Below are 24,762 nucleotides of genomic sequence, written 5' to 3' on the forward strand. Positions count from 1 at the left end.
CAAGAGTCCACATGAGGAAAAAATATACACTGTAAAACAGCGTGGAGGCCAAGACCTGCTGATAGTTATTCAAAGACTGAACGCTGAGCTGCTCGTGGTTTCTGTTGATTATAAGGTAGAGACAGGAAGACACGGGGTGGGCTCAGTCCAACTGCATCACATAATAGACCCGGCTAGACCCGGCTCAATCCGGCTAGAGCTGGATTCCATATCTGGTTAAAGCTGGATAGTTTTTTTCTGAGTCTGAACAATGCAAATCCAGATATATCAGGATTGAGTTCAATCCACCTCTCAGATTTGAAAATAGGTCTGAACCAGTTTAAAGGCTATTCGAATTCAATCCTTGTCTAGCTGGATGGACTTTCTCCAGTGTGAACGGGGCCATACAGTACATGGTTGAGGTGTGAGGGTCACATCTAAAGCTAAAGGTAGCATTTGGGCGCCTTGGATGACAGTACCCACAGGAGCAGATACCGTCAGCTGCCACCCTTCTTTTGGAAGGGAAGCACAACGTTTTATTGACCCCCTACCCGCTTTGCCGAACTGTAGCAACATCCACATAACTGTTGGCAAGCCAAAGCATTACATACCTCTACTCACCCACCATCAGAATCAAAAATATATTTTTTTTTATACTAGAGAGAAATTGCTTGTAGTTTCCACTGAGACTTGAAATCAGATCACTGGATTCAGAGTCCAGAGTGCCAACATTACATCATCCCATAATGCACCTCATCTACTATGTCTTACAGACCCGTGTTTGAATGGGTGACACTTTCTGTATAGGAGTGCACCATCGCAGACCGGAGGTGCTTCATGACCATCACTTACATCTTGTTTTTTTTTATATAAATATGAACTCATGGTTGGGGTTAGGCATTAAAAACAGGTTGCAGTGAGCAACAATGACCCATATGACACTCAGGGTGGTAATGCTATTTTTGACATTGACGTCTATGGTGATCCCTTTACGTTTCGATTCAGTCCCTTGTGGCCGTGTTTGGAACTGCAGCGTGTCCGGAACCTTCTGTTTGCTGCGTGTCTCAGCTCTAGGAGCTACCATTTGACACTACCTCACAGGTGTAGTGACACCCTTCTCTCGCAGCCAGCTCTGAGGTTTTCTCCTCACCCTCCGTTCAGCTCTGTGTTTGGCTCCTGAACAGTAAATTCACTGCTGCTGCTGCTACTTCCCTTTCATGCATCTTTAATGTGGATCTGCAGAGATCACACAGCGCTGCTGTTTTCAGAGGGTTTATCCCCCTTTTCTAAAATTAATTCGACACGTCTGCTGCTTGCTGGCTGGAACCACTGAGCGCTGTGCCATATCTGCTGGTTTGTGAACTATATTATGGAGAAAAAGAAAGTTCTGATTGGAGGAGAGTAAAGTAAACTAGAGCACAGCTGAAGTGAAATAACTGAATTTTCTATGATAAAAATGTCACACGGAAATCAAATCATAGACAGAGCTCCGTACTTGTGAAAGGATTAACCGCACAGAGTGTGCATACCGTTCATATACAGCACAATAATATGATGAGTGTGAGTCATCTGTCAAATTGTTTACAAGAAAAGGGGAAAAACTTTTTCAATAAGAGAATTACGGGCCAGTAAAAAGCTGAAACACCAGGAAAATAAAAAACCAAGTCTATCTCGTCTGTGTGGTTCAATAAAAGAGGAAAAACAGTTCCTCCTTCATGGTTATTGTGGCTCCACAGATTTACTCTGAGTGCACACACACAGACAGACACACACACTTTTGAACTAGGGATTTTTTAGGGTGCAGCTGTGTCCTCCGTAATCTCCTCCTGCTAAATGAAAGCTGTTTATTTAATTTGAGTCCACCGCTGCTCTGTAGGTAGAGCAGACAGGTGAGTGAGGCCAGCTGATGAAAAACAGCTGCTTTTCCTCATATTATAATGCTCTTCAGCCAGTAAAGCTCAACTCTTATCAAGCAGTCAGGAAAGAGGTGGGGTGATCATTAGAATATTAGAACAGCACTAGCACTGCTGCCTCACAGCAGAAGGTTCCTGGTTCGATTCGAGTGTGCGGAGTTTCTCCGGGTGCTCCGGCTTCCTCCCACATTCTAAAGACGTCCTAAACTGCCCATAGGTGTGAGTGTGAAGGGTTGTTTATCTGTGTGTGTCGCCCTGTGATGGACTTCTGTCCAGGGTGCACCCCGCTGTCATTTCCTGTTGCTGTCAAGTCAAAGTTACAAAAAAAAAAATCTGTCAATCAATTTAAAAATAAATACTCAAATGAATTGCAGGCTTTTTAATGAATCATTCATAATTTTAATTTTTACATTTATTTGTATAATTAATCATTTCATTCATTTTTTTAAATATTTTTATAATAATTTTATTTGTAAAAAAAGGTTTGATTTTAGTAGATGATTGATGAGTAAGTTGAGTCATAGTAAGACTATTATTAACTTTCAAAAACCATGGCTTTTATTAATATACAGTGGGTGCAGGAAGTATTCAGACCCCCTTAAATGTTTCACTTTGTTATATTGCAGCCATTTGCTAAAATCATTGAAATTCATTTTTTCCTCATTAATGTCCACACAGCTCCCCATACTGACAGAAACACAGAATTTTGATTTGATTAATGAAGACTTGCTCCTTTGTGTAACAGCAGAGAAGCTGTATTGGTGATGAAACTATAACCTGTACAGAAGCGATCCTCTGCTGTAGAGAACAGCAGGGCTCTTCTGAATAATGCACTGCAGTGAAAGGAAACTTCAGGGTCAAGAGCTTTTTGCTTTTGCCGTATCCATGGCAACCAATGAGGTTATGCAGACCTGCAGCTGAATGTAATGCGAGGTGCAAGCACAGCTCTGAGAGCTGAAACCGTCTCTGTCCGTGGTGCTGAAACAGCCTGGGCCAGGGGGGTTCGCCCGGGACGGGTCGCCAGTCTCTCTCAGCGCTTTGAGGTAAGGTTACTGTACAATAACAAGTCAAAACACACGCGACTCACCCCTTTTACGTCCTCTGGACCGGCTACCTTTGTGCATTCAGTAATGGATGCTGAGCAGCCCAGACTTTTCTGGGCTTTTAGTCACCATCAGGCTTAAGTGGAAATGTTGCCAGGGGTGAGGTTTGTACAGACAGAGGGCTACAGAGATGAGACTCATGCTAGAATATGAGCATTTCTACTTCATATTTAAGGCAGAAAAAACATGAAAAAATATGTATATAGTGATGCTACCAAGGAAAAGTCAGGGTTTTCCCATGGCCCTATGCTGCCCTCTGGTGGTGCTCAGATGTCCATGCTGCACACTCAAGTCAGATGAAATACAGTCACATCCCACAGTGCTTATACACTGCTCAAAAAAAATAAAGGGAACACTAAAATAACACCTCCTAGATCTCAATGAATGAAATCCTCCAGTTGAAAATCTTTGTTCATTAAAATTATTAACCCACGGAGGTCTGGATTTGGAAATATCCTCAAAATAAAAGTGGAAAATCACATCACAGGCTGATCCAACTGGAGTGGAAGTTCCTCGAGCCAAGTCAGAATGAGGCTCAGTGGTGTGTGTGGCCTTCACGTGCCTGTATGACCTCCCTACAACGCCTGGGCATGCTCCTGATGAGGCAGCGGTTGCTCAGTGTGAACCTGCTCACATGGGGCCCTCATACCACCCTCATGGAGTCTGTTTCTGACAGTCTGAGCAGAACCATGCATATTAGTGGCTGCTGGAGGTTATGTTGCAGAGCTCTGTTTTTATTCATATTACATTAAGGCTAAATTAAAGGTTGATGTTCATTCTGAAGGCTACATTTACTAAAACTATTGGCTAGGCTCATATGACAGGTGAAGTGACTCTCACTGATTGTCTGGTTACCATAGAAACTGTCAGTGAGTGGGGGTAGATCAGGCAGCAAGTGAACATTTTGTCCTCACAGTTGATGTTAGAAATAGGGCAGCAGGAGGATGTGAGTGACAAAGGCCCAACTGTGAGGTCTAGATGGGTCAGAGCAGCTCTCAAACTCTTCCTGGTCCAAGGAAGAAAAAGAGGTCATAGGTGTCCAAGACGCACTGATGCATGTGGGGAATGAAGGTGGACTCGTGTGGTCTGATCCACCAGAGAAGCTGCTGAAACAGCTCAGTGAGGTCTGCAGGCTCTGACGTGGTTTTTCCAGTCCGATCTTGGGGTCTTAGTATTGAACATGTTTAATGGTCCCAGTGCTTTTCAGCTAGCTAACTAAATTGCTAGCAACACATGAGACTCAATACACTTTATACATATGACAAAATAATGTCACTGTCACTTAGCATCCTAACTTTACAGCAAAGGCCTAGCTGGTCTCTTACTAGCATAAAGCTCAGACATATGATGCACACTTCAAAGAATAGGTCCTGCTGGCTAGCTATCGCTAATGTGGGCTAACACGTCTTAGCTTCTTAAGGAAGCTAACATGGATTAGCTTTTAATGGAAGGGTTTCAGTAAGGCACACCTACTTTAGCAGAGTCTATATTAAAATCTTTATATTGTGCCATGACATCATCTTATTGGTTTTTCTCACAGCGCTGCTATGACTACATTCAAGCCGCTTGCATTGTGGGTAATTGTGAGTACAACAAAAGGGAAGTATGGAAAAGCAGAGGCCCACCTCGCTGTCTGCTGGCGTCCAGTTTATTGTCTAGGGAGCAGACATTGGAGGGCAGGATGGACAGAAGACCAGCAGCACCAGGATTCTGGAGAGGACACGCGTTGTAATGACAAAATGTTCATGCTAAGCTAAAGCTAACCCGTCCATCCTGCTCCCCAAGCTGGACTTTGACTATAGGAAACCACTGATAACCTGCAGCTGAAAGGAACAACACCATGTAATAAAAGATTTTTTTATTCACAATAGAAGTGTAACAAATATAGTTTATTAAAAAGTCTGCTCATTAATATCATTTGAATCCATAAGCTCAGAAGATTTTTTTATATATATATATAAATGTCAAACGGCTCATCTGCCAGAATGGAATATTTACATTTTTCAATAATAATATTACTATTAACACAACAAAATTTCCCCACAAATGAAAGTATTGCATATAAATGCAAGGTAAACTATGTGCAATGGAATGATTATCAGCAACAATTTGTACAGATACATTTCTGAGGTTGGTTTCACACAGAGGAAAATGTCGCCTATTTTCATACAGGTCATGTTTTAGTGGTCAAGCACCAACAGAAGTAGAGCGTGAAAAATATTTGAGGGTGGTGCCTTTTAACGCAATGCGTTTTTCCTGTAATGTAAAAAGGCATTGGAACGCAAAACAATATTCAGAAAAAAAAAATCACCAAAATAAAAGCATGAAAGAGAGAGATCGCAGAGATCGATCGATACATTCTACAACAACTCCTCTAATGTTCAGGTAATGAAATGACCAGATCAGTGTCCACATGAGCTGAAAGTTGTACGGCTTTAACACCACGTAACGGCGCTTCCAATAAAACCGCTTTCAAAATAAAAGTCTGCATGTTTTAAAAATCCCCATTATAACCCACCATTAACTTTTTGTTATAGAATTTTCTGTACAAAAAATACACCTACATTAACAAATTTTTTATATATCTCTCAAAACAAAATCAAGAATTTGTATCAGAATTCAAATCTAGGCAGCATCAGTTTTTGAAATGCAGTTCCGAATTAGCTGTTGTGGTCGATACAAGTACCTGAGACAACAACTGATGCACGGGGGCAATCAAATGTTACTGTATTACACAATATATAAATAAACTAACACACTACATATTTTTGGGACAAAACATACGTATGTATGCAGACGACGACAAACAATTCGTTGATTAATCTAGAAAACTGATGATCAAAAAAAAGTGTCTGCGCTTCATGTGGCCAGATTTGGATCATTTCCTACTCACACACATATACCTCATCAGTTTGTGCTTTCCCCAGAAAAAAAGTACAAATAAAACACAAAACAAAAATGCATATTTAAAAAATATTCTTCACTTCACATTGGATGGTACATTCATACAGATACCTGCCCTCCCATAGGCTCCCCCAGGTTACAGCCTCTATCCCATTAAAGTCACACAGTGCCACCTTGGGGTCGGCTCCTGACTGACCTCCCCCAGCCCCTACGTTCGCTACTACAGAATAAATTAACACAAATCATCTACAGTATTAATCGCCACGTGGATAACGAAACGCCACTCTGGACTAACTAAGCGCGTAGACGCCGTCGTTGTCTGTACAGTGATATAGAAAACGGGGGTTCGTCACAGCTCGGAGACTCGACTGAATGATATGTTGGCAGACGCGAAGGTTGTTTTTGGTTTTTACTTTTGAAAAGAAAAGACAAAACAAATAATAAGACTACGTGCAGCAGAAACACAATAACGTGTGTTTTTGTGTCCTTGATGAGCGGTGTCTCGTTTCAGCTTTTGAATAAAGAGTGAATTGGTCCTTTACAAAATAGTGTCAAAAAAAGAAGCTCTGATGTGACGACCGGGTAAAAAGAGAAAGAAATGAACTCGACTCTCCCCTTTTTGTTTTACTTTCCATTTTCTATGAATATTTGTGACTCAGGCTGCAGTCGTTTGATCCATGTGCACTGTAATGACGCTTCCCCACCACTAGATGTCAGTGCACTCAAGGAAATATCTGACGCCTGAGCCCTGAAATATAAAATATCACCACTTCTTCTTGAGATCTAAAGCCAAATATTAAAGTAGACTTTGATTGATACGTTTGTGGCCTAAGGTAGAGGGAGACTTAAAGCTGAAATTGTTGTGTGAGCTGCTTCTCCCTCCTTGACAGTGAAGGCACTAGATCAGGACTAAACTGGGCTACGGTGTGGCATCAGGAGGAAAGAAAACACAAAATAAATGAACAAGCGATCGGTAAAGCTGTGTATGGCTTCTTGTGTGTGTCTGCGTCTCCTCATAGAGGAGAGAAGCTCCTGCAGCCTGCCCTACATTGTACATGAGGGGACGGAAGAAGAAGCAACACTGCGGTGAAGGAGGAGGGTTCGACTGCTGATGACGCCGTCAGATGTTGAAGTTTATTCTGAGCTAGCTTTCAAAACGTGAGGTCAAACCTTAGATTTAGCTCTGTTTTTGGTCCAAAGTGCTTCCTCCGAGCTAGCAAAAAAAAAAAAAAAATCTCTGGGGCAAACCTGACTCGGCCATCAGCTGGTCGAACCCCGGCTCAAACATGAGACGTAAATCCACAAGGCGGTTGTCACAGATGCAGATAAGGAGGACAGATGTGTGTGTGTGAGGGGGATTTGACTGGCAGGTACGGAGCTGGTGCGGTTGCTTGTCCCGGGTCACCCACCACGGTCAGGTGAAGCAAGGGAGGAAGGTGTGTGTGTGTGTAGAGGGAGGCTGGGGTTTTTTGTTTTTGAAATTAGAAAAGCAACCTCCCAGCGACACCGTGGAAGCAAGAAAACAGGTTCCTGTTTAAAGGAGGAGGAGACGACGCATGTGAAGTGAACGGAGCGTCCCCTTGGCTCCAGCGAGTCAGACTTGTGATCCTCAGGCCCGACACCAGATCCCAGACAGACTTCTGGGCCTTTATCGCCCCTGATGAATAACGTGAAAGCTCCTGCTGATTATCACTGCATTGCCTGAGCCGTCATGTTATCCAGCAGGTCAAAACTGGAATCTACAACAGATGTTGTTACAAAAAAAAAAGAAGAGAAATCCGATCAATCGGAGGCTCCGATTGGCTAAAGTGTTTCAGCTTGGAGGCTCAGATACACAGGATCGGGGGCTGTGGCAGGTCCCTCCTACTCCACCTCGTTGGGTCTGTCCGTTTTGTCCTTCTTGATGACGGGCAGAGGGTGAGCCTCTGTGTTGAAGATCCAGTGATCGAACGGTAGGTGGTCATCATCAGAGAAGAGCAGGTAGAGGTACCTGAGGACACAGAACAGAGTTAGGGATCAAACCTGATTCATGGAGGGGGTTCAACAAAGTCTGGGTTTAATGTGAACTCTGAGTTCGAGTTTTCAGAACAGCTGATCTGAACCGGTTCAGTTAGAAAAGCCATCATCAATACAGCCCTGATAACACTGTCACCATGGCAACAGACGCCGAGGAAAAAGGTCTGCCCACAAATGATTCACATAACATGAATCATCTGTATGATAAAGTCAGTGGAATATGGCAACTAATTTTAACCCTTCATTAACAGCAGAAGGAAGGTGTTTCATTCCATCACAAATCATCACCATCAGCTGCACTGCCGACAAAAAAACATACACACATGTATAAACCAGATGTGAGGCTGAGGAGGACGGGTTGTGAAGTGATGAAACATCATCAGACCTAAAATATTATTATTATTGTGCAGTTTGAGGACAGCTGTGAGGAAAAGTCAGGTCTGGGCAGAGGAGCTGGTCTGCGCTGAGTGATAGAAGGCCTTGGCAGCAGGATGAAGACACATGGTGCACATGGTGCCAGGATCCACCACTGACATTAGCAGGATTATATATGCTGCTAAATGGGATTGATGTTCTCTGTGTTGTCTCTGATGAGTTGATTATTGCGTCCCTCTGCGTCCTGACGGTCACTTCCTCTGCTCTCTTTAATGTCAGACGATGCTAATGAGACATTTTGATAAGATAAAAACCACTTCAAGGCTCTGGAAGCTGATCTCTCACTGCCTGTTTGTGGTAATCAGGAGGTGAAGTGACGCTTGTTTCACATTTTACAGCCAATAAAGAAAAGCCCGATATGAGACGGACGACTTTTGATGTGATGTCAATAGAAGCAAAGCCAATAAATTAGGAGCAACGAGTGGACAAAGAGGAGGCTCTGCTCTGTGATCATAAATCCACTGAGCAGAACCCATGACATCACCGAGGTCCACTGCTGAGCTGGTTAATGGACTGAAACAATCTACAGTGTAAAAAGCAGCTTCATTAAATCTAATGGGGCGACTTTATTAGCCCGCTATTAAACCTTTACTGCCTTACAGGTTAGCTTATGTATGTCTGAATATCAATTAGGCGGAGGACCCGCACCTCATCTTCCAGGTTTTACTTTTGGGTTAATGATTCAAAACACACAGGTGTGGGGGGACTGGGGATCGAACCACCAACCTTGTGATGTTAAACAGTTAGAGAGCCGTGCACACTGTGCGTTTAAAGCACCAGTGCTACACACTCACACGAGGGCAGTGGAGTAAAAATATCGGGCGACTATCAGGGTGAGAAGCTGGAGCTGCCTGTATCGTGTTGGGACGTGTGGTGTTGTTCTTCATCCATTTTAACAGAGACGCTCTCAGTGTTAAAAGCCTTAATATTGGAAAAACATTTTGTGCACGTTAGTTTCCAATTTTCATGTGGGAACATTTTTACTTGGAAATAAAGTCGTCACAGACAGACTCTGAGTGTCCGACGTCCTGACAGCATTTCAGTTGTGCTGAGGTCTGGTGCTTTTACTTTTCAGTCGTTCTGATGTAGATCAGCTGCTGAGATTTGGATCATTGTCCTCAGTTTACACCAAGCTTTAACTGTCGGACAGATGGACTCACATGTCCTAGAACACTCTGGTATACAGAGGAGTTCATGGTCCACTCAGTGACTGCAAGGTGTCCAGGTCCTGTGGCCAAACCATCATCCCTCCACCACCGTGCTGGACAGTGTGTATGAGGGGTTTCATGCTGTGTTTGGTGTCCAGCAGACATGCTGATGATCATTGAGACCAAACAGCTCCACTTTGGTCTCATCTGTCTATAGGACATTGTCTTTTTCCTGGTAACCAGCAACAGTAGTCCAACTATCATGTAGAACCCCACAGAAGTCCTGAACAAATCTGAAAGCCTCTATTCTCTAAACATAAAATAAAAATGGAACCAGTCCATGACCGTCATTCAGTAAACAAAGCTGCACGGAGCTTTGTTGTCTGCTGAGACCACAAAGAGTTACTGGATTTACTGCATCCCAGGTCGCTGCTGGTGCTAAGAAATACCTGGAGCGGATGCTGATTGTTCCGTATCACACTGCAGACACAGCCTACTGTTTAATAAAAGCATCAAAATGCCCACAAGTTGAAACATCATTTGCCCTTCATCTCATTTCAGTGCATGGTTTTCCCATCCTGCACTGGTAGTTAGCGTAATGCCAGTATCGGTCTGAATTCATGATGAGTCCTTTGTGTTTGTGAGAGGGTTTGGGGCCTCAGTGGGCTGAGTCCCTCCATAATGTGCAATGACAGGACAATCATAGGAGGTCATAAAAGGTGTGCGTGTCTCACTTGAGCGTTTCAGCCAAGTAGAAGCTCTGCTGAACGTCGTCGTGGTTCGGAGTTGAACTGTAGACGTCCCTGACGCCGCTGTATCCTCCTTCTACTTTACAGTGTTGCTCCAAGGCCTGAACAAAAAAGACAAAAGAAGGTGATTGGCAACATCAACGAAGCTTTTTATGTGCTTAAAAATATCGCAGAAGCTCAGGGCGGATTACTGCTAAATATAAAAACCAGTTAAATGAACTGACCTTGTGTCGGCTTCCTTATCTTCTGTTGTTTCTAGATCCTGTCCTAATGTTAAATGACAGCACAAATATGGAGGAACATTTTACCTGCACAGCCTCCCAGCCCCACTCTCTGTATTTGGGGTCGTGCGTGAACCTCCACATGTACATGTAGGTCTCTATGACTTCAGGACGGAGGATGAAATATTTCTCATTCTGGCGGGTGGCGATGGCCTCCACACCGCCGTCGAAGCGGAACGCCTCGGGACCGAGCTTCAGAGCTACAGAGGAGAAGACAAAAACGTTGTGATGTGTGTGAAGCAGCATGTAGGCTATATGTACATGTATATACATGGTATGTGGGTGCAGAGCAAACTTCAGGTCAGTGTTTACTGAATAATGTTATTTAACTGCTGCTGGTAATGCTTCAGCAGAAGAGCATTTAAAAACATGGTGACTCACAACATGACTTGAGGACTTGATTTAAAGGAGGGACGGGACAAAACCAATTATTTCATCCAAGATTGAGAATAGACATTAAAAATAACAGTAAACACTATTCAGACTGTTTAACCCCGTCAGCCCTCACACTGCCCACCCAAGGTGAAGAAAAGAAAATGCAAAAAAACAGTGCACATCAGATTTGGAACTTTCATATGGTCCTTGAATGCATCATTTGACATATAATTTTATTAGAAAACCTGAACAAATGTATGCCGAATCCTTCCTGTCTCAGTATTTTACTTCTAACTGTTCAGATTCTCTGAAACTCTTATTATTACCATATTTGCGACTAGATGTCACATGATCAAAAAAAAAATCAGAGAATGTTTGGCTCATCTGTAAAATACAAGAATTAATTCAAGCTGCAAGCAGCATTGCGGGCCCCCGCACACCTTGCGATCCGTGGGGCCAGTGCTGTCCTCTCTCCTCTGCTCTCCTGTCCTCTCATTTCCAGAGACGTAAAACAATAGCATGTTTACAAGAGAAATTTCCTGCTGCCAGTAGGCGGCGCTATGACCGTATCATCCTTTTAGCATATATATCTGTTCAGACTCGGGTCCATAGCAGTACTGTAATTGTTTTGTCAACATTGCATGAAATATATGGGTAGTACTGCATAAAATGGCGAATGGTCAACTTTGAGGCCACGCCACCGCCATGCCGTAACACTTTTGAAAGAGTTTTGGAATGCGAATATTCCCTATGGTGTCCTGAGTGGACACAGTGAATTTCAGCTCGATTGGATGAAGTATGCGAGGCGTGAAAAGTTTTGAAGCAGGGTCACAAATAGGCAAAAATGGCGCAAACTTCAAAATGGCGGACTTCCTGTTGGGTTTGGAGGGGGGATCCAAGAGACTTTTTGTGTGTCTTGGTGATACATATGTGTGCCAATTTTCATAATCCTGTGTCATACCAGGCAGAGGGGCTACGCGTTAGGGGGCGCTATAGAGTTGTTTGCCTATGTGCATTTCAATAAATTTCAATTTTTTAGGGGAATGACTTTTTCTACCAAGTTTGGTGAGTTTTGGGGCATGTTGAGGCCTCCAAAAATGCGATCATTGAGCAGGAAAAAAACGAAAATACTAATAATCCCTAGGGTTTCAATGGGGCTCTCACACTGTTCTGTGCTCGGGCCCTAAATATCTATCTGAGCTGGCAGCCATGTTGCCATAGAAGACGTTAACAATGGCCAAAGTTTGCTTAGATTCAACTTTCCTTGAATGATTCAAAAAAACTGCTGCAAAAAAAATTTACCGGTCCTGACGTAAGACTCGTGACAGGTGCGGGCGATCTCCGCTGCCTGCTCCATCTGATGGCCCGTCTTGTCGCTGGGTGCCCCGTCAGCTCCAAGAGCGATCATGCCTCCAGCAAAGCAGGTCAGGTGACCCATCTTATGCTCCAGCAGCCCGCCCTTCCACTCCGCTATGTAGGTCAGGCCGCTGCTCGACTTCCTCATCAGGTTGGTTTCTATGGCCTGAAAGACACGGGATCCTGTTACCATTCGCCCCATGGTGGGGTACGCGTGATGAAAACCCATGAAGACCCCATTAGACTAATTCATTGTGTTGATATACTCATTGACAAGTGTTGCAGAGATCATGTTGTGAAGGATTGTGAGCCCTCTAAATATAGTTTGAGCACACTAAAGCTATCGTCTCATCGCCTACTTGAATAGGCGTCCTGCTGCTTCTATTCTCCCCAGCCGCTCCTTGACAAATAAAACAAGAATTCCTATAATCCTGGAAGATCAGTGGGGGATTATGGGTAAAGTATCCCTGCATATTTAATTCTGTCTTTTTCAGCCTCAGTGTAATATACGTGCTGCCCCGTGTTTCAAGGAAAGACAAACGGACAATCAGCTTCCTCCAGCTGAGACCCGTCGCCTGTCACCGCAACTTAAGCTGACAATTTGTTTTAACAGAGGGAGGCAGTCTGCATGTGTGTGTGTGTCTGTGGTCAATCCTTTGGGCTTAAGGAAGCTGTTCTTACTGTAGATTCATCTGTTTTCATATTTAAATGTGTGTTGTTGTCCTTCCATCTGCTCAGTATCAGGCTCTTAAGGATTATAATACCAGAGAGACAAAATCTCCAAATCACCACTGTAAGCGAGTAAAATTCGACAAAAGGTTATGAACGACGCTTCACTGTGCAGCCTGCGGAAACATAAATAAAACAGCATGATCCTGTGTTTTACTGTCTCAGAGCTGTCGACATGACAGATTCTCAGTTTACATGATTGTCACATATTCTGATAATGAAACTGAAACGCAGCCCAGTGTTACATTTACATTATGTTGACATGGATTTCTATTTCAGTACTGCATTAGTGCATTAACAGTTCCCATTGATTTGTTGTGTGCAGACGCACAGCCAAGCAGCTCACTACATTTACCGTAAAAAATTGCTGAAATTGGATTTTGTTTACTTGGATGAGTTCCAGTGTATAATCTAAAAAGATAACAGTAGTATTAAAAAAAGCTTATTTCCTGTATCCAAAACCAGAAAAAGGACCCATTTTAGATGTGACTCAGACAACTGGGGTTTTTATCCATCCTGTGATAGATGGTGTCAAAGACTGCAGTTCCGTCTGCAGCCTCTGGGGGCTTGCTCCACGCCCTATAACACTTTTAATGGCATCGTGTGTGCACTTTATGCTATCCCCGTGTTGTTTGATGATGTTTTGCCGGCATTCACTCACATTATAAGCTACTGTGGCACTTAAATCAATTCGATGGACTGAATGATATGTGAGTGTTACCTGCAGGGCATCATAGTACATCTTCTTGCCTTCTTCGTCAGTCTTGTCCGACATCAGCCAGGCCTTGAGCAGATACTCATAGAAACTATCACCCAGACCACCCACAGACACGTGATCTGCAACACAAACACAAGGGGATGTATTTCTGTATTGGTCTTGCCGATTGTCAGTGAAGGCTCATCCATATGCATGTGTCATCAACAGAGTCCAGCCCTGTTTGTGGAGTGCACAGATTAAATGTCAGCTGTGATAATGTTGAAGTGAGGCGAGAGGAGGCCGGTGATCTTTCAACGGTACCGAGCCTTCGAACAGGCCCGCATAGCCACACCACACCAAGAACATGAGCGAGTAGACGTAAAATATTTGTCAAAAACACGTTCTTAAATAGAAGAAAAACACGTTAATACAATGATGTACTACTTATTGAATTTGGCGCATATGAAGGATGAACACTTGATCAAGTCTAGGAACCTGACTGACATTAACAAGGACTAAATTGTGTTGCTTAGCAGCCACTAAGACTGGTCAACATCAGTATGAACTTTGAATACTGAAAAGAGAACAGGCAGAGGGGGGAGAGAAGATTTAAAGTAAGGACAGGAGGACGCCTGTGTAAAAAATGTGTTTACTGATACTGTGGACCAATAAGCTGAACAGAAATGTGTCACTTCTTGACAAAAACCCTCTCGGAGTCCCGTCTGGAAGCAAGAAAAATGGGCAGGTATGGGACTCTAAGTCACTAACTTTGATAAAAGCTGAGTCGCCACTAGAAGCAGTGACAGGGTTATAGATGCTAGTAGGGACTGAGGGCTGATGGATCCAGCAAAGATATTCTGTGATCATCACCACAACAATGGGAGAAGATGTGTTTCTACACTCTATCTGCATAAACACATAAGTTAATATCACAGCAGTGTGGATAAATAGCAACACATAAAAGCAGGAAAAAGGAGCTAAAGCCAATCTCTGCTTTATAATTTATTCAGCAGCTGCATTCCCATCACTGTTGCATAATTTGTTTCTGGATAAAAGATGAGTACAAACGCATGTTTCCTTTTTTCTCTTTTCAGATGTGCTGGTTCTGTTCAGCAGTGCTAATTAAATATGTCACCATGCACACTGGATGGAAACTTGGTTGAGAGTGTCAGCTAAATGGCAAGCGTTGTAACAGCGCATGGGATTTTTGTAGCCTTTATTCACATATGAGAAGTGATAGGTGTAGCTGCAGAGTTAAAAAACACAACACTCTAATTCAAGCTGAAGGGTTTATGAACAAAAACGTCGGATTTTATGTACAACAGTGCGTCCAACATGACAGTTACAAGCTCAAATAATAGGTGATTAGGCTTGATGCATTTGAAAATGCTTTCCAGCTGGAATAAGTCATTAACATCCAGCAAATCTCAACAGCTGTACTGTCATTTCTGTTTTCCACCTCTGCACGTGTCTGTACCCATTCATTTAGACTCTCAACATTACAATTAGAGACAAAACAATTAGCCCCCCTATGAAAATACAACGCTTTTTTTAAAAAAAGTTCTAATTTGCACAGAATAAGTTTAGACTTTTGTTAATGCCTGTAGAGTAAGAGAAGGATATACAAGTTACATATAAGTGCTTCTGAGTTTGAACTGGTGTGAGAGGTTTTATCAAGAGGTTCAAAAGGAGTCAAACAGACTGGCCGAGAAACATTCAGAAGGTTCTAGATATAAAACCAGTGAGAGCTGTGTCAAAACTAGAGCTCTTTGCTCACTGAGATGTGAAGTAAGAAAGAATAACCCCAAAAACATGTCACAAGACACGGCGGTGGCTGTGGGGATGCTTCAGTGGATCTGTAACTGGGAATGCTGTCAGGGTGGGAAGAATCATGAAACGTGACAAGATGACGGTTCATTCAAACATAAGTCTTGTTGGGTAAAAACTCCCGGTGAACAAAGTTACTGGCTAACTTCTGCACAAAGCCCTGACTTAAATCCAACTGAAAATCTGTGGAGTGTTCTAAAGACCAGGACCCCAAACCTGGAGACCATCAGACGTTGTAGTCCTCTGTGGAATCTGCACAATCATGGCTGAAGAGAACTCCAAAAACGCTATTGTATCTCATATCTTAAAGTTAAACACATCAGCAAATAAGAGAGGCTTTTTGGTGCCAAATTCCACCTTCAGACTAAGCCTCTCACTCCCTGGCTCTATTATACATCCTTTCTTCTTTGTTTGCACCCCTTAATTCTCTCCTCTCGCTCAAGTCTCTCCTCTCTATCATTATTAAAATTAGCTGTTCGGCTACATGGTTTCAAGAGTCTGATAATGGATTTAAAATTACAGCCTGTTACCTGCAGACTGTCAGAAGACGATGGTGTGAATGGACACGTGCTGTTAAAGACAGGAATCGGAGGAGCTATGGAAATCCTTGGAGCTGACATGGGTAAATAGTGGGTTGCAGTAATGTAAAGTGAGTCAACAAGGTTCAATTAAGCGTGATGAGAGAGTGAGGAGAGGGAGAAAGGAAGCAAAGAAGACACCGAAGCTGTGCTACGATAACAATGTGAAGTAAAAATGTCGTTTCAAGTCAGTGTCTAGCAGCGAGACGAGACGTGTGGCGGTGAGCATTAAGACCAGACGACCCGTCACATTGTTGTGTGCTTTGTTCAGATGCAGTTTAGTCAACCTCAGTCCTGCTTCCATGTGAGACAGAAGAGTCTTTCTCCTGGTAACCCTTCAAACCAACTGGACTTGTTCAGTCTAATTGTGCTGTCACATGAACACTGAGCATGCTCAGTGAGGTCTGTGGACTCTGACATGTATCTCTTGGGTTTTTGTATCTCTCTGATCTTGTGGTGAATTTGCTGGGACGTCCACTCCTGTGAAGATTTTCCACTAATCTTTTTTCACTGTAGAACTTTGAACGTCAAATAGTTTGAAAATTTGGTTTTATGATTTATAAAGACTGATGTGCAGCAACAATTGCTGCTCAATGTGATTATAATGAGAGACGGCATGTGCGAGCTGGCGTGGTTTTTGGCTGGTGCAAATTGCAGGTGTAGGACTGGTTCGTTTGAAAGATTGGCATAAAGTGCACCACAGTAATCTAGACAAGCTGTAATTTGCATGCATTAGTGTTTCGGTGTCTTCTTGGATAACAGAGAGGTCTCAGACTGATGACATTCTTCAAGTGATAAATGCAAATTTTATTAATGTTTCAGATATCTGACTGAGGTCCAGGTAATTATCAATCTGAGGATTTTAATCTGTGATTTTCTATTCTCTGTGGAGGACACTTCATTTAAGTCTTATATCTGTGTCTGTGACACACTTTGAAAAGGACAGGTACAAGTGTCAACTAACAAGTAGATAACAAGCCGAGGTTGAGCCTGGAGGAAACGGTTTATGCTAATTAATGGAAGACCAAACTGCAAGAGGAGGAAAAAGGTCATTTTGTAGGTAGTTGTAGCCAGCTTATTAAATATTTTGTCTAAGTCTTCTGGAAGTAAAGTACTTACACAAAGGTCACAGGATATGGTGCAAGAATGGGAGTCAATGGGACCTAATTTAACCCAGGCTAAGAAAACTGTTGATGGTTTTCCTTTTTTAGGCAAAGTTTAGTTTTTTGGGGGACCTTCAGAAATGTTTCCTGTATTACTACCTCGATCCACTGGTGGCTCCACCATACTACTGAAGCCTTCTCCAGCTCTGTCAGGTTTTCTACCATTGTTCCAGTGCAGAATTGTCAGATTTCAAACTCTGTTAATCTCAGAAATATTCAGAGATTTACCTACTGGTGATTGGCTTAATCAGTACGGTGTGAATTTGTGTTTGGCAAGGTCTTGATTGGACTGGGCATCCAGGCAGAGCAGCGCTGTGTACATGTAATGAACGCAGAAGAAAAGGCAAAACAGAAGAGGTGAGAAGAGACTTACGCTGTCCCCACTGTCCGCTGTTGGGGTTCAGGTAGTTGGGGTAAAGTCCTTGGGGTTTGTCCAGGCGATTGAGCACTTTACGGATGTTCATTACCTAATGATAAACAACATATATATTAAACTACGTGCATTATCTACCTTAGGGCACTTGCAATGCATTTTGTTACCTTCTGAGCAAACTCTGGATTTCCTGAAAGTTTGCTGAGGTGCATGAACTCCAGGTGAAGGGTTCCATACTCGGCCAGGATGCTGCTGCCACCTGATGCCCACGGCCAGTTTCTACCAACACCACTGGACAAAGACAGAAGAAGAGAGAGAGATTTTTTATAATAACACATGATTACAGTTGGAAAGCCTTTAGCATTGATCGTCTTTTTGCCTTAGTGACACTTACAGATAGACTTGTAAACTAGATGAATGATGCCTGGGGTTAATGACTCTAAAACCAAACTAAATACCTGTTATTTCATGGATGTGTTTGTTTGGTTTACTTCAAACTTCTCAATCAACACGTCTGTAATGATGATGAAAGGTGTGTGCCTTTCTGTGAGAGTTACCAGCCCTGGCATGCTTGACAAGGACAGAAGACACTGTTACAGGGTGTGTGTATGTGTGTGTTGCATCATTAGAGCCACTGACAGATCACTTCCAGGCGAACGAGTGATGACCCTGGTGGCGATGCCTCAAGTAACTTCTCATGAATATTCACTACTGTGTGATATCTGCACAACAAGATGTCCAGTGGAGTAGTTGAGACATCCAGCAAATGAAAAACAGAGGAGAGGAGGAGAAGGAGTGTGAACTGAGAGATGTGCACACACACACACATCTTTTAAAGGAGGTGGATGAACATACTAATTATCTCTCCCTCTTCAACTCATCATGCTGCACAAGCCATAATTTGTTTCCCATTACACCATGGATTTAATCAAGTCAGCCAAACACAAGAGAGGACCACTGCAGCATCAGGAAGCCAGCACAGAGATATGAGATCAGGGTTTAGGAAACATAACCATCACTGCGCTTCCTAATTAATTTGGGAATATGTTACCTTAGATTATAAGACAATCAAACGTAAGCTGTAACTTATGGCTTCTGTTGTTATTTCTATGTGTTAAAGAAAGCTTCTCTCCACACCCTTACCACCTCCACCCAGTCAGCTTGATATGTCTATCCATTTCTTTCCAATCCTTTTATAAAGCCTGTGATGAACAATAAATCCCTTCACTTAGTGGGTCGGGCAAGGGGAGGCGACACACACCTTTCTAACTCACCCTGTCTGCCGCAATCCCTACCAAAAGCCTTGCTGCGGGAAAACACTAAATCCCTATTACGGAGAACAAAATAAAAGCCAGCAAGGGAAGCTGTGGTGTAACCAAACAGACACAAACCAATGAAGTGCAGATATAGAGCGTAACACTGGAAAGACTGATAGATGAGGACGTGTTCGTAGTGCCATCTATCTGGGTTTAAAGAAAATAAGAAAAAGCTGCCTACAGCATGATTAAAAATGGAAAAAAGAGCTCTTAGAGGCAGTCACCAGCCTAGATCATCTCCACCTCAATAATCAACTGGTCAGATTCTTGTCAGAGTGAGGTAGCTGCTCAAGCTTGAGAGAGGCGTTAGCTACTCAATGACATCCAATGATCTCTTCACTGTTGGTTGGCATCCAGCTCTTGAACTGTAGAATATACCTGATAGACTTTTGCTTCCCATGTTGTGCCCTCTCCAGTCTCCAAAGCCTGGGTAATTGAGATGAGGAGGGCAGGCTTCTCAAAGCCATTTAAAGCTCCAAGGGAAGAGCGCCAATACTCGCTTGGTTTTTGATGCTGTTACAAAACATGCCAGAGCAGGACTCTTAACTTTCCAAGCTGAAGAGCTTCATCTAGCTGGTAAGTCCACATAACACTTTTGTCTTTTAAAAGTGACACCCCCCAGTAACTATTATCAGTGCATTGTATGAACAACACCTGAGAGAGTAGCAAAACACAGATGTCATCGGGAAACCAATCAGCCACACACCGACAGATATAAGTCCGATCCCTTCCTGTGAGCAGACTGCAGTTAAAATGATGCATTAATGCTGCTAAAGCCCAATAACTCTGGGTCAGAGCGCTGCCTCTGTTCCATTTTCAGCTCAATGAACCAGTTTTCAATACTTAGTGAAGGAGATTCGTGTCTGGTGTTCTGATGGAAACTCATTGTTGCTCCAGTCACCTTCTGTCCTGGGACTAAAAAACTGGCTTTCATCCGTTGGCGTACAAAAACTGTACAACTGAATTAGTCCAGTGTTGTGTTTGACTACTGATGCACATGTCCAGCTGTCTCAGTGTTTTTTTTTTCCAAAGCTCCTAACAACAGCATGCTCTACATCCCTTTCCTCACATGAGATGTAATGAGACGTATTAGCTGCAAGCTTTAAAAGACTTTATTTGGTTGGGGACCTCTTGTACTACAGACTCTTCCTCAATATTATATAAATACTGTAAAATGGAACGGTGTTATTTCACCAAACGTTCAGTTCACACAGTAGTGTGTCTCCTCACATGCAGCTCCATAAAAAACACTGAATAATTCTCTTTGTAAACCTGTTACATTAATCAAATGTTACGGTGACCCAGAACTCGGGGACTTTTAAGAGATTATGTCAGGCTTTACACCAAAGTATCAAAGCTGATACTGAACTTTCATTATGAATGGAGAGATTAGCCAACATCATCCACCTCTGATAGAAAAGATATGATGCAATTTGTTTGGCTAACAGAAGCCCTTTATCATGGATTGTAATTAATTTTCTAGGCCTTTGGTTTATTGTTTCATATCCATCAACAAGCACATATCAGATCAGACCACGTACAATTTAATCACACTGACCTTTTTCTCTGTTAGCGTTGTCTTTCATAACAGGTTGCCTTACATTCTGTGTACTGTTTGAGTAGATTTATACATAATTAAGTGTGTTTGAGAACAGTCATGCTCAATAAAAGCTCCTGGGAAAGGTCTATCAAACAACTGTGGGTTTATTTCCAAATGGATTTATTGGACAGGTTGTTTCTAATTCTAAAGCTGATTGCCCGGTGCCATAAAATAAGACGAAGATCCAGACGATTGCTCTCCGGCAACTAGCACAGGCTACTACTGCTGAGCATAAACCTCTCGTAGGATACTCCAGCTTCCTCTCATACTGAACACACATCTTATACTGAACCGTCTTCTACAGCTTATGTCAACCACATTTAATTTCTTCTTGCTAGCTTAACCCTTTCACACATAGAGGTCACTACAGTGGACAGCTAATCAAAAGCCCATTTTCTTGCATAATGCATAGGCTTTGATGGCATAGATGCACACAAGCTAATACAGTGGACGCTATTGCATCATCCTATACACTGTCACCTAGTGAAAAACCATTGCATGTGCTATTTTTATTCCTCCAAAACAACATGGCCGACGATCAGCCAAAACTGCCTACTTCCTCTGGCATTCCTGCCCAATTGTTTTATTGTAGGAGAACCTTGCATGTAAAAAAAAGTAACATATATGTCATGGTAAAATGTTCCAAGTATTGATTTTAGATAAGAAATTTGCAATTAATGATCTGTCCACGATATTGGACATCATGCGTCACCAGCCTGGCAATATGGAGTGATATATGGTCTTGTGACTATAGGGAGAATCCCACTGCACACCAGGTCAAGTCAAGTCAAGTCAGCTTTATTGTCAACTCTGCTATATGTGCTGAACATACAGAGAATCGAAATTGCGTTACTCTTCACTCCGCAACATATAACATGTAACTAAAAACTAAAGATAAATATAAAGTGTAAAAAATGTACCTACAATGAGGCACACACAAAATACAAGGCACATAATGAAGGCACAATGCAGTAAGAGTGCAAAAGATGTATAGTGCAAGTCAGTGCAGTTGGCATAATATAAACAGGAATGGTTTAACTTATAACAGCTTATTGAGACTGGTATGAGAGTGCAAAAGATGCAATGGTGCAAGACAGTGCAGTTGGCATAATGTAACAGTCCAGGAATAGATTAAGTTATAGCAGCTTATATGAGACTGGTGTGACATGACAGGGTAAAAAGTGACTGGTGCACAGAGTTCCTTTGGTAAAGTGGCTGGTACAAAGAGTTCCTATCTTGGGTGGTGGTAGGGGTGAGGGGATGGTGGTAGGGGTAGGGGGTGGGGGGTGGTGTCAGGGAAGGGGGAGAAAGTGGGGCGCAGCAGGGAGAGAGTTCAGCTTCCTGACAGCCTGGTGGATGAAGCTGTCCCTCAGTCTGCTGGTCCTGGCCCGGAGGCTGCGCAGTCTCTTTCCTGATGGCAGCAGACTGAAGAAGCGGTGTGAAGGGGTTCTTAGTGTTCTTAGTGTTGTTAAAGCTAAGTACTATTACTACTAGTGCATGCAACAAATATGGACCCACAACCTAGAAATAAATTGGGTCATTACAGATTGATGCCACTGTGATTTAAAATAGTTTGCACTGGAGGACATATCACAGCTTTCTTGGTGTTCTGACACCTCCCACTTGCTCTACCCCTTCTTCTGCGGGTGTCCAATCTTCTTATCATTCAACCTCTCACACCCACAGCCAATTCCTGGCCAGCTGTGAAACAACAATCATAGGCTGCTAAGTTTTAAAACCCTCCAGTGCATTCTGCAGAGCCAACAACAGAGATTTTAATTCTGTGGTGCACAAACAGCAACCTGGAAAAACAAACCAAAAAGGCATTCCATCTCCATAAATTAGCATCGTAGTCTCACCACACCACCATATGCCCTGTCAAGCTCCTGTAATATTATGTCAGGAAGCACTCCTCCAATTCATTTGTAGCATGTAGTTTTTGTGTTCTCTCACTGTCCTCCACCTTCTACCTGTCATGACCTCTCCCTTCCCCTACGCTTTGCCGTACATCTCTTATTCTCCGACTTAAAAAGCTATCGTATTCTTCTCCCTCCTCTGGGCACAGGGAAAATGTGGATTGCGATAGATTCACAGTTAGCGACTTAATTAGAGCCCTTAAATCATGGCTGCCTTCCACTGCCTCAGGTCGCAGCCGAGGAGTGCTGCACTGAGAATGAGTGCTGCACTGAGAATGAGTGTGTGCATTTGTGTGGTGTGTTCTTTTAGAGATCTCTGTATACCATGAATGCTAAGTTTTTTCTTTATTGTTAAAAATGCACTTCAGGGTTGAGGGACAGTGATGTTAGCAATACCAATATGTATTTATAAACTGTGGTCTTGGTTAAAACATGGAGAATGACCATGCTTGAACAAGCTAATGATGTCACTTGACAGGAGCACCCTGGACATCTGTAAACATCTACTTGGACACCAAAGTGTCAAACTTGAACTCACTTAAACTTAATAGTGAGCAAAACAGATCTGGATGGTTGTGGATAAAAGAACTGCTCAAGGTAGGAAATGACATGCTGTTGCACAAATTAAAATAGGTAAGGAAACATCTGCACTTAAGGATGTTTGGAAGAGCTAGTCCTCCAGAAACATTTCGCCACAAAAACATTTTTTTTTATATATCTAATCTCTGCAATGAAACTAAGTTTCATCTGCCCTCTGTGTAAAAACACATCTATAAGAGAAAATATAATGAAAGGTAATCTCTCAACATGTGACCCTTTCCTTTTGTCTTATGCTGCTACTATGCTGGTGACACTCTGCTGTACTTTAACATTTCCTCATGGGCACCGTTCACACTGGAGTCAATCCAGGTAGAGTGGGATTGAATCTGGATAGCTTTCAAGCTGGATACGTTCAGACTTATTTTCAAATCTGGCTATCACACACGTGTGTCCGCGCTCAATCCAGCTTAACCCGACTTTTTTGTTGTCCTCCAAACCGCTAGGTGGGCCCTCGTAAAATTCAGAGTCCGCTCAGGCTGCTGTAGGACAGCGTGTGCACATGCTATGTGCGTTTTTTTCCCCCTGTGTCATTCGTTCTTTTTTTTTTTTTTCGGTTCAAAAGGCAGATTATTTCTTTGTAGCAATGTCAAAGATAAACTTGGGGCAAAGCTTTCGTAGTATGATGGTTGTGTCAGTGAACCCGGAAGTATGAAGTAACTAGCGGGACTCGCTAGCCACATTTGCGTTCAGACCTGAGCTAAATTTAAGCCAATCCGGCTAGATCCACCTCTGTGAGGTGGGTTGAAATCAATCCGGATATATCCAGATTCACGTTGTTCAGACTCAGAAAAACACTATCCAGATACAACCAGAATCCCGTTCTAGCCAGATTGATTTCCCCAGTGTGAACGGGGTCTTATACTCAGACTCCTTTTCTATTCTCTTGTACTTTTAAATGGAAAAATAGAAGGCCAGCTTATATTTAATGTTATGCTGCCGTCATCAGTCTCTGCTGAGCGGTGAGTTTCCTCACATCAGCTGGATTAACAAGTTCCTTTCCCTATCATATCTAGAAGAAAGGGCTCCATGACAAAGAGTGCCACTTCACGGGGTCAACCCAGTGTGACAACCTCACTAGGCAGAACTAATGGAGACATTCTCCATCTAGACCTATTAATCAAACCCCGAGACCCCAAGAGCACAGCATTGATTGCTTCACTCTCAGAGGCCAGAGCTGAAGGAGCAAATCGGACATTAAAAGAAAATAATAAAAAAATTCCTGTCTGAGATAAGAAAACCGAGTAAGGGGAACGAGTTTAATTTTGCAATGTCTAGGATGATGACTCTGCTTTTAGCTGCAGTTTGGCTGAACAGCAAATATTTCCCATAAGTTACTGCAATGGTGGGGAAGATATGTTATTTCAGGATAGGAGGAGGGCATAACAGTACACTTTAAAAGTTCTTGGAAATGACATTCTACCACTTCTCCAAGCATTTTATTGCCAGTTAAACATATGTATGTAAATGTGAGTCAAAAAATCAATACAATGATGCAGCTATTTCAGGACAGACACCTCAACATTACCATAACACACATGCATGGGATGAAGCACGTTGACACAATGCTTCATCCCATTAAAGCCAGTCAGTGTGCAGTGCAGTGGGAGTGATTTGCAAGGACTTTATCAGCCTGAATGTTAATAGCAGAGCAATGGGACATACTGGCTGAAGCAGATAACAAATGGGTAAGTTGTGTGTGTGTGT

General features: G+C 42.7%; 1 protein-coding gene across 1 annotated transcript in view; it reads right to left on the reverse strand.

The window, feature by feature from the left end:
• Positions 1-4,862: 4,862 nt before the first annotated feature.
• Positions 4,863-24,762, reverse strand: part of man1a1 (mannosidase, alpha, class 1A, member 1) — a 101,932-nt gene continuing 82,032 nt past the window's right edge. The window contains exons 6-12 of the mRNA XM_028398423.1: positions 17,794-17,917; positions 17,627-17,720; positions 13,710-13,825; positions 12,206-12,425; positions 10,556-10,728; positions 10,233-10,348; positions 4,863-7,889 (exon numbers count right to left, since the gene is read on the reverse strand). Coding sequence (XP_028254224.1) covers positions 7,763-7,889; positions 10,233-10,348; positions 10,556-10,728; positions 12,206-12,425; positions 13,710-13,825; positions 17,627-17,720; positions 17,794-17,917 — 970 coding nt within the window. The 3' untranslated portion in view covers positions 4,863-7,762. The remainder of the gene's footprint in view (positions 7,890-10,232; positions 10,349-10,555; positions 10,729-12,205; positions 12,426-13,709; positions 13,826-17,626; positions 17,721-17,793; positions 17,918-24,762) is intronic.

Source organism: Parambassis ranga, unplaced genomic scaffold (genome assembly GCF_900634625.1).
Source record: "Parambassis ranga unplaced genomic scaffold, fParRan2.1 scaffold_21_arrow_ctg1, whole genome shotgun sequence".
Classification (NCBI taxonomy): domain Eukaryota; kingdom Metazoa; phylum Chordata; class Actinopteri; family Ambassidae; genus Parambassis; species Parambassis ranga.